At 33.1% G+C, this 13,258-nt stretch overlaps 1 protein-coding gene across 7 annotated transcripts in view; it reads left to right on the plus strand.

Moving 5' to 3' along the window:
* Positions 1 to 13,258, plus strand: part of Gpbp1 (GC-rich promoter binding protein 1) — a 58,256-nt gene that overhangs the window by 41,795 nt on the left and 3,203 nt on the right. For all 7 annotated transcript variants that reach the window (XM_063258197.1, XM_063258198.1, XM_063258194.1 and 4 more), the window contains 5 exons: positions 1,305 to 1,489; positions 1,941 to 2,081; positions 3,400 to 3,567; positions 3,996 to 4,183; positions 9,765 to 9,867. In XM_063258197.1, the coding sequence (XP_063114267.1) occupies positions 1,305 to 1,489; positions 1,941 to 2,081; positions 3,400 to 3,567; positions 3,996 to 4,183; positions 9,765 to 9,867 (785 nt within the window). The remainder of the gene's footprint in view (positions 1 to 1,304; positions 1,490 to 1,940; positions 2,082 to 3,399; positions 3,568 to 3,995; positions 4,184 to 9,764; positions 9,868 to 13,258) is intronic.

Genomic DNA, 13,258 nt, shown 5'->3' on the forward strand with positions numbered 1-13,258 from the left:
ATCCTATTTTTTGTTTTGTTCACTTTGTCATGTATCTTCAGAAAAGGTATCCATTTTATTAGTGATGTACCTTTCTGCATTCTTGTGTGCACCTGAAGATGTTTGATTTATTTATTTTCTTAAGGTCTTCATATTGGACCTTTTTAGGTACTCAAAAAGTTAAAGTGTTTGTCCTAGTCCTTATATCCTAGGGAATAAGATTTCATCTAGTGTTAGTGTGTTAGCAGTATTGTCACAGGATGGAGACGTCTTGGCCCCAATAGATTGTTAGGTATTTAAGAAAAAAGTTGTCCTGGTAGATGAACTTTTTCTTTCTTCTAAGCTCTTATTCTTTTGTCTGTCAACATGACAATTAGGTAAAGCACTAAATCAGTATTCTCTTTGAGAAAGTTTGAAGCCCTAGATGAACCAGAGATTCTTAACAGGTTCCTCTGGGAATTTTTGTGTAGTTTTGTTGTGATGAACCAGTAGTAAGTTTGGTGTAGTTCTGGCCAGGGTGTCCCCAGAGAACTCTGCCCAGCTCATCAATTCATAGGATATGTTATGTGCAGAACTATTGATTTAGATTTTCTTGGGATTTCTCTTTTAAAATTAAATCTTCTAAATGGATTGATGAAACATGCTTTTAGAATTTCTGTAAAGAAAGATACTTCACTACAGTAATTGTGGCTGTGTATGTATATCTGTAGTGCACATGAACATTAATTAAAGTCAGTGAAGTGTTTTATATTTTAAGTACAATAGTCTAGAGAAAAGCCTGCATTTTGCAGTTAGATCTAGTGCTATCTTTAAAAAACAAGATTGAGTTACTTGTCCCATCTCTCTGATGCCCTGTACAGTAGATTGTAAGTAAATATTTAATGAAACAATATTATGAACATAAGTTTTCTTTTTACTATTTTAATTAATGTAGATACTAAGAAATAGAGGTAGGTCCTTGCTTATTGACTGTGATTTTACAAGTAGAGTGAAAAAACTGGTAAAGAGTTAATAGGGTGAAATTTAGTTTTTCATAAATTAAGGAAAAATGTTACAATTTAATTAAACTTGTTTTTCAATCTTGTCTATTGAATTCATCTGTGTTACATGACATTGCCCAATTCTTGCTGTATACTGTCAGATTGTTTTAGTCTTATTTCTTAAGCTGGTATATAGTTTACACTTATTTGACTTAACTGTCTTACTCAGGAAACAGCTGTTTAAAATATTTGGTTGGATTTGAACTGTAGTATTCTTTAGTTGGATTTGTTTTATTGTAAAATTTGAAGCACTGTGTAACTCTTGTTTGTGCTTTATTTGTGCAGAATATCCTCCGAATCCTAAATCTAGAACTCCAAGAATGCTGGTCATTAAGAAAGGTAATACAAAAGATTTACAGCTATCTGGATTCCCAGTAGTAGGAAATCTTCAGTCGCAGTCAGTTAAGAATGGAACTGGTCCAAGTGTTTATAAAGGCTTAGTCCCTAAGCCTGCTGCTCCACCTGCAAAAGTAAGTTCTAAATTGTGAGAAGTGAAAATTATCTTTTATGTATGTATGTGACGTGTGTCCCCTGTGTGTTTAATAGTGCATGAAATGTATAGATTTTGTATTGCTCGATACATGTATGATGTATTTGTTAGTGGTAACTGCGTGTGTGTATATAAAATGCTATTTAGTTGGTACTCAGCTTTAGGTTTTTGAAACTAATATGTTTTATCAGGTTAGAAAAGCTTTAAGCTTTATAAAGCTTTGAAAAAATAAATTTGTTTTCATCTGAATATTAAGCTTTAATTATATTTATAGGAAAAGACAGAAAGGAACAGAATCATGTAGAAATGAAGTAACAAAAAAATTCTTCATGAACCAAATGTAGTTATCTTTGTCTTATTGTGTTCATTTGGCTTTTCTTTATTTTCTATAGTCTTGTCTTTGATACACATTGATGTTTGATTTTCTTTAGCCTATACAATGGAAAAGCCAAACTAAAGAAAATAAAGTTGGAACTTCTTTCCCTCATGAGTCTGCATATAGTGTTGGCAACTTCAATGCTTTTAAATCAACTGCCAAGAATTTTAGTCCATCGACAAATTCAGTGAAAGAGGTATGGCATTAAAAATTGTTTTGGGGAACTGTAACAGTTTGAGTAATCTTCCTTTTGCTTTGCTTTGCTTCACTTTGTTTTTTCTTTTCTTTTTCTACTCCTCTTCTCCTTTCTTCTTTTTCTTTTCTTTTTGACAAGGTCTTACTGTATAGTTCAGATTAGACTTAAGTTCACTATGTAACCTAGGCTATCCTTGAACTTGAAGTGATCCTCCTGTTTTACCCTAAGTGCTATGATTATTGGGGTGCATCACCATGTCTCACTTACAGTTTTAATAATGCTTTTTTGAGACAAAGTCTTGCTGTCTTGTTCGGACTGGTCTGGAACTCCTAGACTCAAGTGATCCTCTTGCCCCAGCTTTCTGAATAGCTGGAACTATAAGTATGCATCACTGTGCCCCACTGCTAATCATAATTTAACAGTAAGATACATAATTCATTAAATGACCTGTTTTAACAGTAAGATACGTAATTCATAAAATGACCTATTTTAGTTCCCTTAGTGTGGTGCACATACATTTTTTTATTTTTGAACTTTGAGAAGTTTTTAAGATTTGAAAACTTACTAAACAGTAAAGTAATAAAGTGAAGCCTCTATATACATCAACTAGAAAAAATATTTTTAACAAATGAATTATGAAAACTGCCTTATTATTATTATTATTATTATTATTAGTAGTAGTAGTAGTAGTAGTAGTGGTACTGTAGATCAAATCTGAGGGATTTCCGAGCTACATCCCTGGCCCTTTTTGTTTGCATAATTTATATTTGATGTTTCTAAGTCATGCTGTGCAGTTGAACCTTGATTAATAATGAGGTATACATTGTCTTAGAATTACAAGTATCTTTTTGGGGGAAACTGGATCTTAATGTCAACATTAAGGCAGAGAGAGAAGACGAAGAGGGAACGTTATTACACTGAAAATGAGTACATGTAGCTTTCTTTCCTTTGGCCAAACTTTTGAAACTCGCACACCAGAGAGTTTTCCTCACCTATCTGGGATCAAAAAAATGTTAACTGTATTGTTAAATTTGAAAAACATATCTTCTTGGATCTGTTGTTTGGATCCTAGGACTTTTGAATCATAATTTGAAAAAGTGTCACTGGTATTATCAAGAGTTTCCTTGTCTCTGAGAGAACATTCTTTTGTTGACTCATTAAGTGAAAAGAAAAAAATACGTAGGGATTGAGAAAAAGACTCTGAAAGCCAGTTTTACATGTGAATAAAGGTAAAAAAGAGAGCTGTAATAGTTGTGAACTTTATATTGATACCAGTTCATGGATACATATTTATTAGTATTTCTGAATTTCCTGTTAGTGTAATCGTTCGAATTCCTCTTCGCCTGTTGACAAACTTAATCAACAGCCTCGTCTAACCAAACTGACACGGATGCGCACTGATAAGAAGAGTGAATTTTTGAAAGCATTGAAAAGGGACAGAGTAGAAGAGGAACATGAAGATGAAAGTCATGCTGGCTCAGAAAAGGTAATTGATTTGCAGTAATACTTGAATTGATACAGTCATTGGAATACTTATGCAAATACTTAAGATTTTGGAACAAATTCTTACTAAAAAAAGAATAGCTAACCATTTGTATAAATAATGACTTCTTTCTAAAATAGTTTTTCATTGTGCTAAAACTCGTGTTAAAAATATGTTTATATTGGTTTTCTTTTTCTCTGTCTCCATCCTCATCCTTTCAGTTGTGCCTTTGTTGAGTAGATTTGACTACTTAGATTCTGAAAAGCTCTAAGTGTTCTCATTTTTCCATTACTACAGTGTGCTCACAATGTAATGATTGTAAATATCACACTTACATATTCTCCATGGGAATCTTGCCAGAATTTATTAAAGTTTTTTAGTAACTATGTTCTTTAGAGCTCATTCCCTCTTTTGTACTCCCTAAAAACTAGGATGACGACTCATTCAGTTTGCATAACAGCAATAGTACTCATCAAGAAAGGGATATAAACAGAAACTTTGATGAAAATGAAATTCCACAAGAGAATGGCAATGCCTCAGTAATTTCCCAACAGATTATTCGATCTTCAACTTTTCCACAAACTGATGTTCTTTCCAGTTCTCTTGAGGCAGAACACAGGTCAGTATTGGTTTTTACTTTTTTCTCTGGCATATCCAATAGTATGGAGTTGTGAAACTTACAGCTCAGGTTGTTATACATGTTAGGCAAGTGCTGTACTACTGAGGTGCACTGACAAACCTCATTTATTTTTAACAGGATTATTGAGGTATTGGTACATAGCATAAGTTTTATCAATTTTAAGGGTACCAGGCAATGATACTGAGTAAATTGAATGTACAGTTACCATTGCAATGTAATTTTAAAACCTTTCTTGGAAGAAAGCTGTGCCTTTTGGCATTTACTCTTAATTTTCACTTTCTGCTCCATGTAACCACTCGTTTTTTGCCTATAGACTTCCCTTTTAGGACTTTGCCATATGATTAAATCGTTATAATACGTGGTCCTTGTGTCCAGCTTCTTTTTTTTGTGTGTGTGTGTCTAGCTTCTTTGACTAATCTTGTTTTCATTACATCATTACTTTTTTTTAATTACGCAACAGTGCACTGGTTGTACCACTTTTTGTTCATTGGTTAAAGTGTCAGTTATTTCCTCCTTTTCATTGTTATGAATGATGCTGTGAATATTTATGTACAAGATTTTGTGCGAACATTTTTTATTTTACTTGGGTAGAGATCTAGGAGTAGAATTGTCTAGACATAGGTAGCTCTGTTTAACATTTTGAAAAACTGACAAGAGTATAAAATGGCTATCATTTTTATCCTAAGCAATATAGATTGTTTTAGTTTTTCATATTTACACCAGCATATGGTACCACATTTATCTTTGATTGTGGCTATTTTGTGTGAAGTGGTATTTTTTGTGGCTTTTAATATGTATTTCTTTAATGACTAAAGTTTTGAGCATCTTTTCATATGCCATTTTTGGGAAAAATTACTCAAATACCTTGTCCATTTTTAAGATACATTCTCATTATTAATGTTTCAAGAGTTTATTGTATGTTTTGTGTATAAGCTTGGTAGGTATGTATGATTTGTAGATATCTTCTCCCATTCTCTCAAGTTGTTTTTTTACTTAATGGTGCCTTTTGAAAGGTGAAACTTTTTAATTATGATTGAAGTCCAGTTGCTGATCATTTATGAAAGCTTTTTGTATGATGTGAGGTAGGAGTTCAAAATCATCTTTCTCATAATGGATATCCAATTTTCTTAATATGTGATTTATTTTTTGCCAGCTCTCAAGAGCCTTTTCTGTTTTCATCATTATATACAAAGCCATTTTTAAAATAGTAGTGACTTAATATTTAGTCTCAGAATTAAAGATTGTTCAAATCTAAGTATGGATTTCGATTTTTTAAAATATCCCTATGATTTTATGGTTTGAAGCAGAAATTTTTAGAAAGAATTGTCACTTATTACTCTTAACTCATATGTACTGAATTGTTTTTCCATTAAGATTTCGTGACTACTTCTCAGTTTTCCTCTAATGTCATTACTTCTGTGGTAATGGAGAACTTGATTATGCCTATATTAAACTAAATTCCTTTATCTTAATTGGGTATGGGAGGTTTTAGGGGCATAAACTCAGGGTCTTGCTGCATACTGAGTATTTACTGAGCTAACCCTCTATAGCACCTACGCCTTTAAAATTCTAACCTGTCTATACGTGCACAACACAATCTATTTAGGTGTTCCCTTAAAAACCTATGTAATCTTTTTACTCGAATTGTGTGTTATTTCATCTCTATGGTCTTTCATTTTTATTCTTCCGCAAATCACATTTTGTTGTGTCTTTAAATATAATGTGTATATGGCAATATAAGCATTTGTTTTCATTTTATAGTTTTTTGTTGTGGACTTAACTTTTGAGTTAAATAATTTATTAGGCTAGTGATGAATATCAATGCTCACTTCATGAATTTAGGTAGATTAAAGTAGAATTAAATTGATCAGATAACATCTATAAATTCACTTGTTCAAAATGTATTTTGTTAGTATACATTTAATGTGAATGAATAACTTTTATTTCCTCCTAAGTTATAGATCTCTATTCAGATAAAATGGTTTATAACTTGTGATTCTCATCTGTGGAGTCATGCATGCAGTGTCAAGCCACATAGAAAATAATAATAGGTCATAATTTCTCTTTGAAAAGACTAAACAGTTTAAAGTATTCTCCATTATCCTCTTAGATTTACCCTTTGAATTCACTGAGTAGTGTGGTTGTAATTTATAAAAGTATTTACCAATTGATCAAGATTTACATTCTTTTATCTACTTTTACAAATCTTGCTGATATGAACATCCTTGGATTTGTATCCGTCAGTATTTGTGGGTATTAGACTACTAGGAATGAAGCTGATTGGTTAAATGACATTAAAATGATCAGTTACTGCAATGATATTCCAAAATATTCTAATTTATAGTCTATTTAAATGTTTCTAGTCAGGTGGTAGAAAGATCTGTTATAGGAGAGAAAATATACAAATAAATTTGATAATCTAATGATAGTAAAAAACAATTTCTTTTTAAGGAAGATTAAACATAGGCAATAGAAGAGCAGTGATGAAAAAATGCATATTTTTTACCTAGGAGGTTTTATTTATTATGGTTCTAATAAGAAAATTGAAGCCTTGAGTACTTTTTTATTGCTTTAGTGTTTCCCTGCATTACTTTATAGCAAACAAAGTTGATCTATACCTCTTAGAAAATATTCTTATAATCCTTTATAGCTATACTGAGTGCTTTAATTGTCTTGTTTTTGATCTGTAGAGAAAATGCTTAGTGTGGAAAGCATTTTAGTGGTTTCTTGTTTCATTCATGAGGACTTTAGTACTTGACAGAATTTGGCAGAACAGAATTGGCAGAATTTGCTTCTGTGTAAATCCTAATGGGGGAAATGAAAACAGAATTTAGAAACTAAGCTAAAAAGCAACCTGAAAATATCTTAAGTTGGAGTAAGCTCTGGGGAGAAAATATTGAGACTCATCATGAGTAAAAATTTATCAGTGATAACTATGTGGATGATTATTTTATTGATTACCTGAACGAGTGTTTTTTACATACATGTCTACTTTTGGATATTTTATGAGTTATTTTGTCTGTTTAAAACAGTGCATACCTTTGTTTTATACCTAAGTTTTGTTTCTTTTTCTTTTTTCTTTTTTTCCGTCTGTTTTTGCGTTTTCAGTCTTATATGTAGTTCAGGCTAGCTTTGAATTCACTGTAGTCCAAGCCAACCTAGAATTCATAGCAAGCCTCCTGCCTCAGCCTCCTGATTGCTGGTATACCTAGGTTTTCTTTAAAAGTTTTAACAGAAGAGTGTCGTCACCCCTCCTCTCCTTTCTTCTGGACAGCTTGTTTTGTTACAAAATTACGTTTGTTGAATTAATACTGTAGGAATTCTATCACTTACTGATGGAAGGTGAAAGAGAAGATACTATGAAAATTTTTTTTACTAGCCATAGATAGAACAAAATTTCAAGATTCAAGTTTTTGGTTTTTTTTAACTAAAGTAGAATACATGTTTGTAAGTGTTCCAGAGCTATATGTCTTAATACATTTTTTTCCTGAGCTAATAAAATGATAGGTTCTGAGAGATTCCTGATTTTATATCTATGTAAAAATTGAGTGAAACTTCTTTCCCAGGGCTTGATAATTTTAGTCAACTTTATTTTTAATTGTGATGCTTAAGTTCTGTGCATACAACCTTCTCATACTGATGGAATTTAAAAATCAGGTGTTATAGTTCTCAAGAATAATTCTTTTGTTCAAGTGTTAAATAGCTATTAAATAATCAGGTACATATACAGTATCATTCTGGAGAATTAAAATTTTATTGTTGGGAATTGAACCCAGGAACTTGGGTTACTAAACAAAATTGAATGCTGTTTGCCACTTTACCTGGTTAATGTTTGTGTTTTATTATATCCCCTTTTATAATACTTGTGGTAATGTGTTCTGTATGAAAATGTAGTTTTTAAAGAAGTAAATACATGGACCTAGCAAAAGCAGTTAGTTTTACTCATCCAAATGTATAGAGTTTGGATTAGGTGGCATTAATTGAACAATAAAAGGGAGTGGAAGTATTGTTCCAAATAGAGGCCCTATTGCTAACAAGTAAAGAAAATGCATTGGAAAAGAAAACCTAAATGACTAACGGGAATGATGGAAATAATATTGACTGTGACATTTTTGTTTGGGCAACAGAGTTCAGTGCAGTATATAGTGGAGCATGGAGGTAGAGCAGAAAACCAAAGTTTTGTTCTTTGCGGGAATATTGAAAAATACGAATGTTGATTTTTAGTCAAGATTATTGAATATTGGTATTTGTTGAGGCTTGCAAAAAGGTATAAACACTTCTATTGAAGGAGAGAGATAAATTGAAAGATGTTTAAGGGTAAGTAGAGCTAAAAAAACTTAAGGAACACAATTTAGAAACAACTGTCAGATCAGTACGAGATAAATGGCCTCAGAAGTAGCAAAAACTTCAAAGTCATTGAGTCAAATGCAGTAGCTATTATTGCAGTGTTTGTTTGCCCAACTAGAGAAAGTTATTGGTAGGGTCTGAGGTTTAGCTCAGTGATGTAAGTGCCTGCTTGGCAAATGCGAGGTTATGAGTTCAGTCCCTGGCACCAAAAAAAGAAAAAGTTATTAGTCCTTTCTTAAATCTGTTTATATAATGTGAAAGGATACTGTTTTAAAAATTGAACAGAAAAGACTATTCGGTACTCATTTTTACTTAGATTCTGATTGAGAGATTTTAAAAGTAATTTTTATTATTGTAAAACATAATGACTGTCATTTAATTATGTGTTAGGTATGATTGGCATACACCTAAATGATTATATCAGTAGAAGAATAAATTACAAAATATAAAATAGGGGCTGGGGATTTAGCTCAGCGGCATAAGCACCTGCCTTGCAAGCAGGCAGTCGTGAGTTCGATCCCTGGTACCGATAAAAATGAAAAAGACCAAAAAAAAAAAAAAATATATATATATATATATATATATATATATATATATATATATATATATAAAAAATAGGCTAAGCTATCCCTCCCTCTCCCTTCTTTTTCTTACTCTTTTCTGTCTCCTCTTTCTTTCTCTTTTTTCTTTTCCTTTCTCCCTCCCCTCCCCTCCTTTCTTTTCTTTTTCCTTTCCTTTTTTTTCCTCCCCTCCCCTCAACACAGAGTCTGACTGTAGTTTAGACTGGCCTTGACTCACTGTTGTAGACCAGGCTGGACTCCAACTCCCAGTCATTCTCCTGCCTCAGCTTCCCAACTGCTGGGAGTACAGGTGTGCACTCATGCCTTTTGCCTTTTCTTTTCAGAGTAGAAAACTTAATAAGTAGTAAAGAATACATATGTTGGAATTGTGGTATTGAATAAAAAAAGAGAGGAGTATTGCCATTACTTTCAGTGTAGAAATTTGGCACATTTTCTTCAGTTCTCTGTTGTAGATTTTTAGCCTAGTGTTGATACCAAAGATTAACCAATTAGGCAGTTCATCATTTTACTATTAATGTAGTTTATTTAACTTAATCTGATTTACTTCTTTTCAGAAAATATCCAAAGCATAAATGAAATTTCCTATGTGCTCAGTTTTCTAAATCAAACCTTATAGTCTCCCTTCTTTTCAGGTTATTGAAGGAGATGGGCTGGCAGGAGGACAGTGAAAATGATGAAACATGTGCACCCTTAACTGAGGATGAAATGAGAGAATTCCAAGTTATTAGCGAACAGGTAAGAAAACCTGAATCATTCGTGTTTACTTATAAATTACTTTTCCTTTTAAAGAAGCAACAGGAGTGGTTTACAGTTTTAAGAATTATGAAACTCTACATTATAAAGTAATGTCACTTTTGATCCTTTTTTTTTTGGTCTTTTTCCTTTTTATTGGTACCGGGGATCGAACTCATGACTGCCTGCTTGCAAGGCAGGTGCTTATGCCACTGAGCTTTTTTTTTTTTTTTTTTTTTTATTTAAGAGGAAAAAGAGAAAAACACAAAACAAACCAAAGCGGCGTAAGGGTACACGCAATACAGAACTACAAAACAAAACAAAACAAAAAACCATAACAGTAAGAAATTACCTGCTAGTAGATTACACACTATTTTCTTGAAAACAGTTCCTCAAATCACAGTATCAAAGAACACAAGGTGGACATTCAAACAGGGAGACTGCAAACAGCTGTGTTCAATGTTCCAAAAACATTGATAAAGTCAGCTATTTAACACCCCCAAACACACTTGCTGTTATATCCGTTAGAGCTCTTTTTCTTTTTTTTTTTTTTCCCTCTCTTTTTTACAACAAAATTTACACATCTTGGATTTTAGTACTCCTTAGTGCTTAATACTTTCTTTGGGGGGGGGGGGAAGAATACAGTCAAATATGGCAAAAAAAAGCTGTCAGTCAATACCAAGGATAGACATAGCACATGGTGTAGAACAGAGTACAAGTTTATCAACAGTGGTTATCAACGTTGTCCCTTGTTTCCTTAAAAAGAATTGTCTATCTTATTAGATATTATAAAGTTGGACAAAACAGTAGAGAACAAGACCAATAAAACTTAGGGTTAATTCATTTTTTTTTTTTGTCTTTTTTTCGTTTTTATCGGTACCGGGGATCGAACTCACGACACCTGCTTGCAAGGCAGGTGCTTATGCCACTGAGCTAAATCCCCAGCCCCCTATGCCACTGAGCTTAAACCCCCAGCCCCAGTCCTTTCTCTTGTATAAAAATATTTCATCTGTTTTGTGTCTGTGAACTATTTTGTTTATGCAGAGCCTCTTGTCTATATGGAGGTAGTACCATTTGTACTGCGATCTTCAGAAATACTTTTGTGTTAGTCAGCTTTTCCATTATCAAGACAAAGAACCTGACATTTAAGGGAGGAAAGGTTTAATGTAGCTAATGTTTTGGGAGATTTAATTCTTGGTCATCAGGAAGGTCATAGCAGAAAAGAGTCAAGGTGAAGCAAAGCTGCTCAGTTCATGGTAGCTGGAAGTTCATAGTGCCAGAGAGAAACTGGTGAGTACTCAAGGCTATTCTTTCATGACCGGCCTGGATGCACTCAGCATCGTTGTCTAATCTGCTAGGCCTTTATCAAGCCATTGAAGTTGACAATTAAGATTATGAGTCACAGTTTTGAATAGAATCTTTGAAGAAATCAGTCATGCATAACTAACTTCATAATTTAATGGACTTTATTTTCAGTTTTAAATATTTTGAACAGTGAAAAATACTATTTTTTAATTTCACTTTTAAAAAACCCATACTTTAACATTTATGATGCTAAACATATTTTTTATGTATAGTTCAGTGACTTAACTATAGTTAAATTCTATATTCATATTTTTTACAACTATTATTAATACCTATTTTCAGAATGGTTTTAATTTTCTTAAATGAAAATCCTGTAACTATTAAGTAGCAGCCCACTTCGCTAGTATCCCCGGTATTTCTGGTCCCCAAAACAGCCATTCTGCTTTCTCTGTAAAATTTGACTATTTCCCATGAGTCATATTAGTGGATTCATACAATATTTATGCGCTTGAGATGGACTGAATTCATCTAGCAGTTATGTTTCATATGTCAAGAATTGTCTTTTCAGGCTAATTAGTATTGACTGTATCCCATTTTAGTTGCTGTATTCATCTGTCAATATATTCTTGGGGTTAATGCCACCTTTGACTGTTGTGAATAATTCTGCTCTGCAAACAAGTGTGCAAACCCTTGATTTTTTTTCAGTTATCTTGGATGTGTATCTGGCATAGCAGTTGTTGGATTTTTACAGTGGTTGAAAAATTTTTGAAGGAATTGTTATACTGTGTTTCAGTGGCTCTGCCATTTTACGTTTCCAACAACTGTGTAAGAGTCCCAATTTTGCTATTTCTTGGCTAACAATTGTTATTTTCTGTTTGTATATTTAAAAAAAAATTAGTAACCATTCTCATTGGCAACTGTTTGGGATGTAGTTTTGGTTTGTTTCCTTAATGATTAGATCTGTGCCAGGATTGCACTGTTTTGATTATTGTAATTTTGTGATAAGTTTTGGAATCAAGAACTTAGGCATGTTCCTGCATGCCTCTAATCCCAGCTACTCCGGAGACTAAAGCAGGAAGATTGCAAATTACATGGCAGCTTGGGCAATTTAGCAAGATTCTCCCTAAAAAAAAACAAAAAACAAAAAGTGTATATGGTATAGCAATTCAGTTCTCAGGATTGCGGAGAAAAAAATTTTGGAGTCCCTTCAGATTCTATAAGGATCTCTTTCTTTGAAACAAATGCAGTTGTGATTTTGAAAGGTATTGTTATTGAATCTTCATTTTGGTAGTTTTGACATTTTAATAATACTAAGTATTCTAAGCTTCAGTGGGAAGTCTTTCCATTTTTTGGTATCCTTTTATTTCAGGAATGTTTTGTGGATTTCAGTTAATACACATTTTTTGCCTTGGTGAATTTTATTGCTTATATAGTACTTATAAATTTTTTTCTTTTTAATTATGCTATTATTGCAAGTGGAATATTTTCTTAATACTTTTTGAATTGTCCATTGTTAGTGTTATGTGTTAGTGCAACTGATTTTTGTGTGTTGGATTTTGTTTCCTGCAATTTTTCTGTTTCAGTGTTGGGTTATTGAGGTTTCATATGTTACGTACTTCTTTATTTCCTTTCCTTAGCGAACCCTCTTCTCCCCTTTTAAAAAGCACTTTCTTTGTTTCTTTTGAGACAGGGTCTTGCTGTGCAGTTCAAGCTGGCCTTGGGCTCACTTTGTAGCCCAGGTTGGTCTTGAATTTGCAGCAATCCGTCTGCCTCTGCCTCCCATGTGCTGGGATTACTGGAGTGCACCGCCGTGCTCAGCAGCCCCCTCTGTCTTTTGAGACAGTCTGTGTAGTTTAGGCTGGCCTTAAACTCCCAGTAGTCCTCCTGCCTTAGATTCCCAAGTGCTGGGATTACAGGTGTGTGCCATCATGTCCAGCTCCACAATTTTTTTTTTTTAATTCAGAAGTACTTAGTGAATTATCTTTTTTTTTTTTTTTTTTTTTTGTCTTTTTCCTTTTTATCGGTACCAGGGATCGAACTCACGACTGCTTGCTTGCAAGGCAGGCGCTTATGCTGCTGAGCTAAATCC

Source organism: Cavia porcellus, unplaced genomic scaffold, assembly GCF_034190915.1.
Source record: "Cavia porcellus strain 051 isolate PalLab524CR breed Dunkin Hartley unplaced genomic scaffold, mCavPor4.1 scaffold_11, whole genome shotgun sequence".
NCBI lineage: Eukaryota > Metazoa > Chordata > Mammalia > Rodentia > Caviidae > Cavia > Cavia porcellus.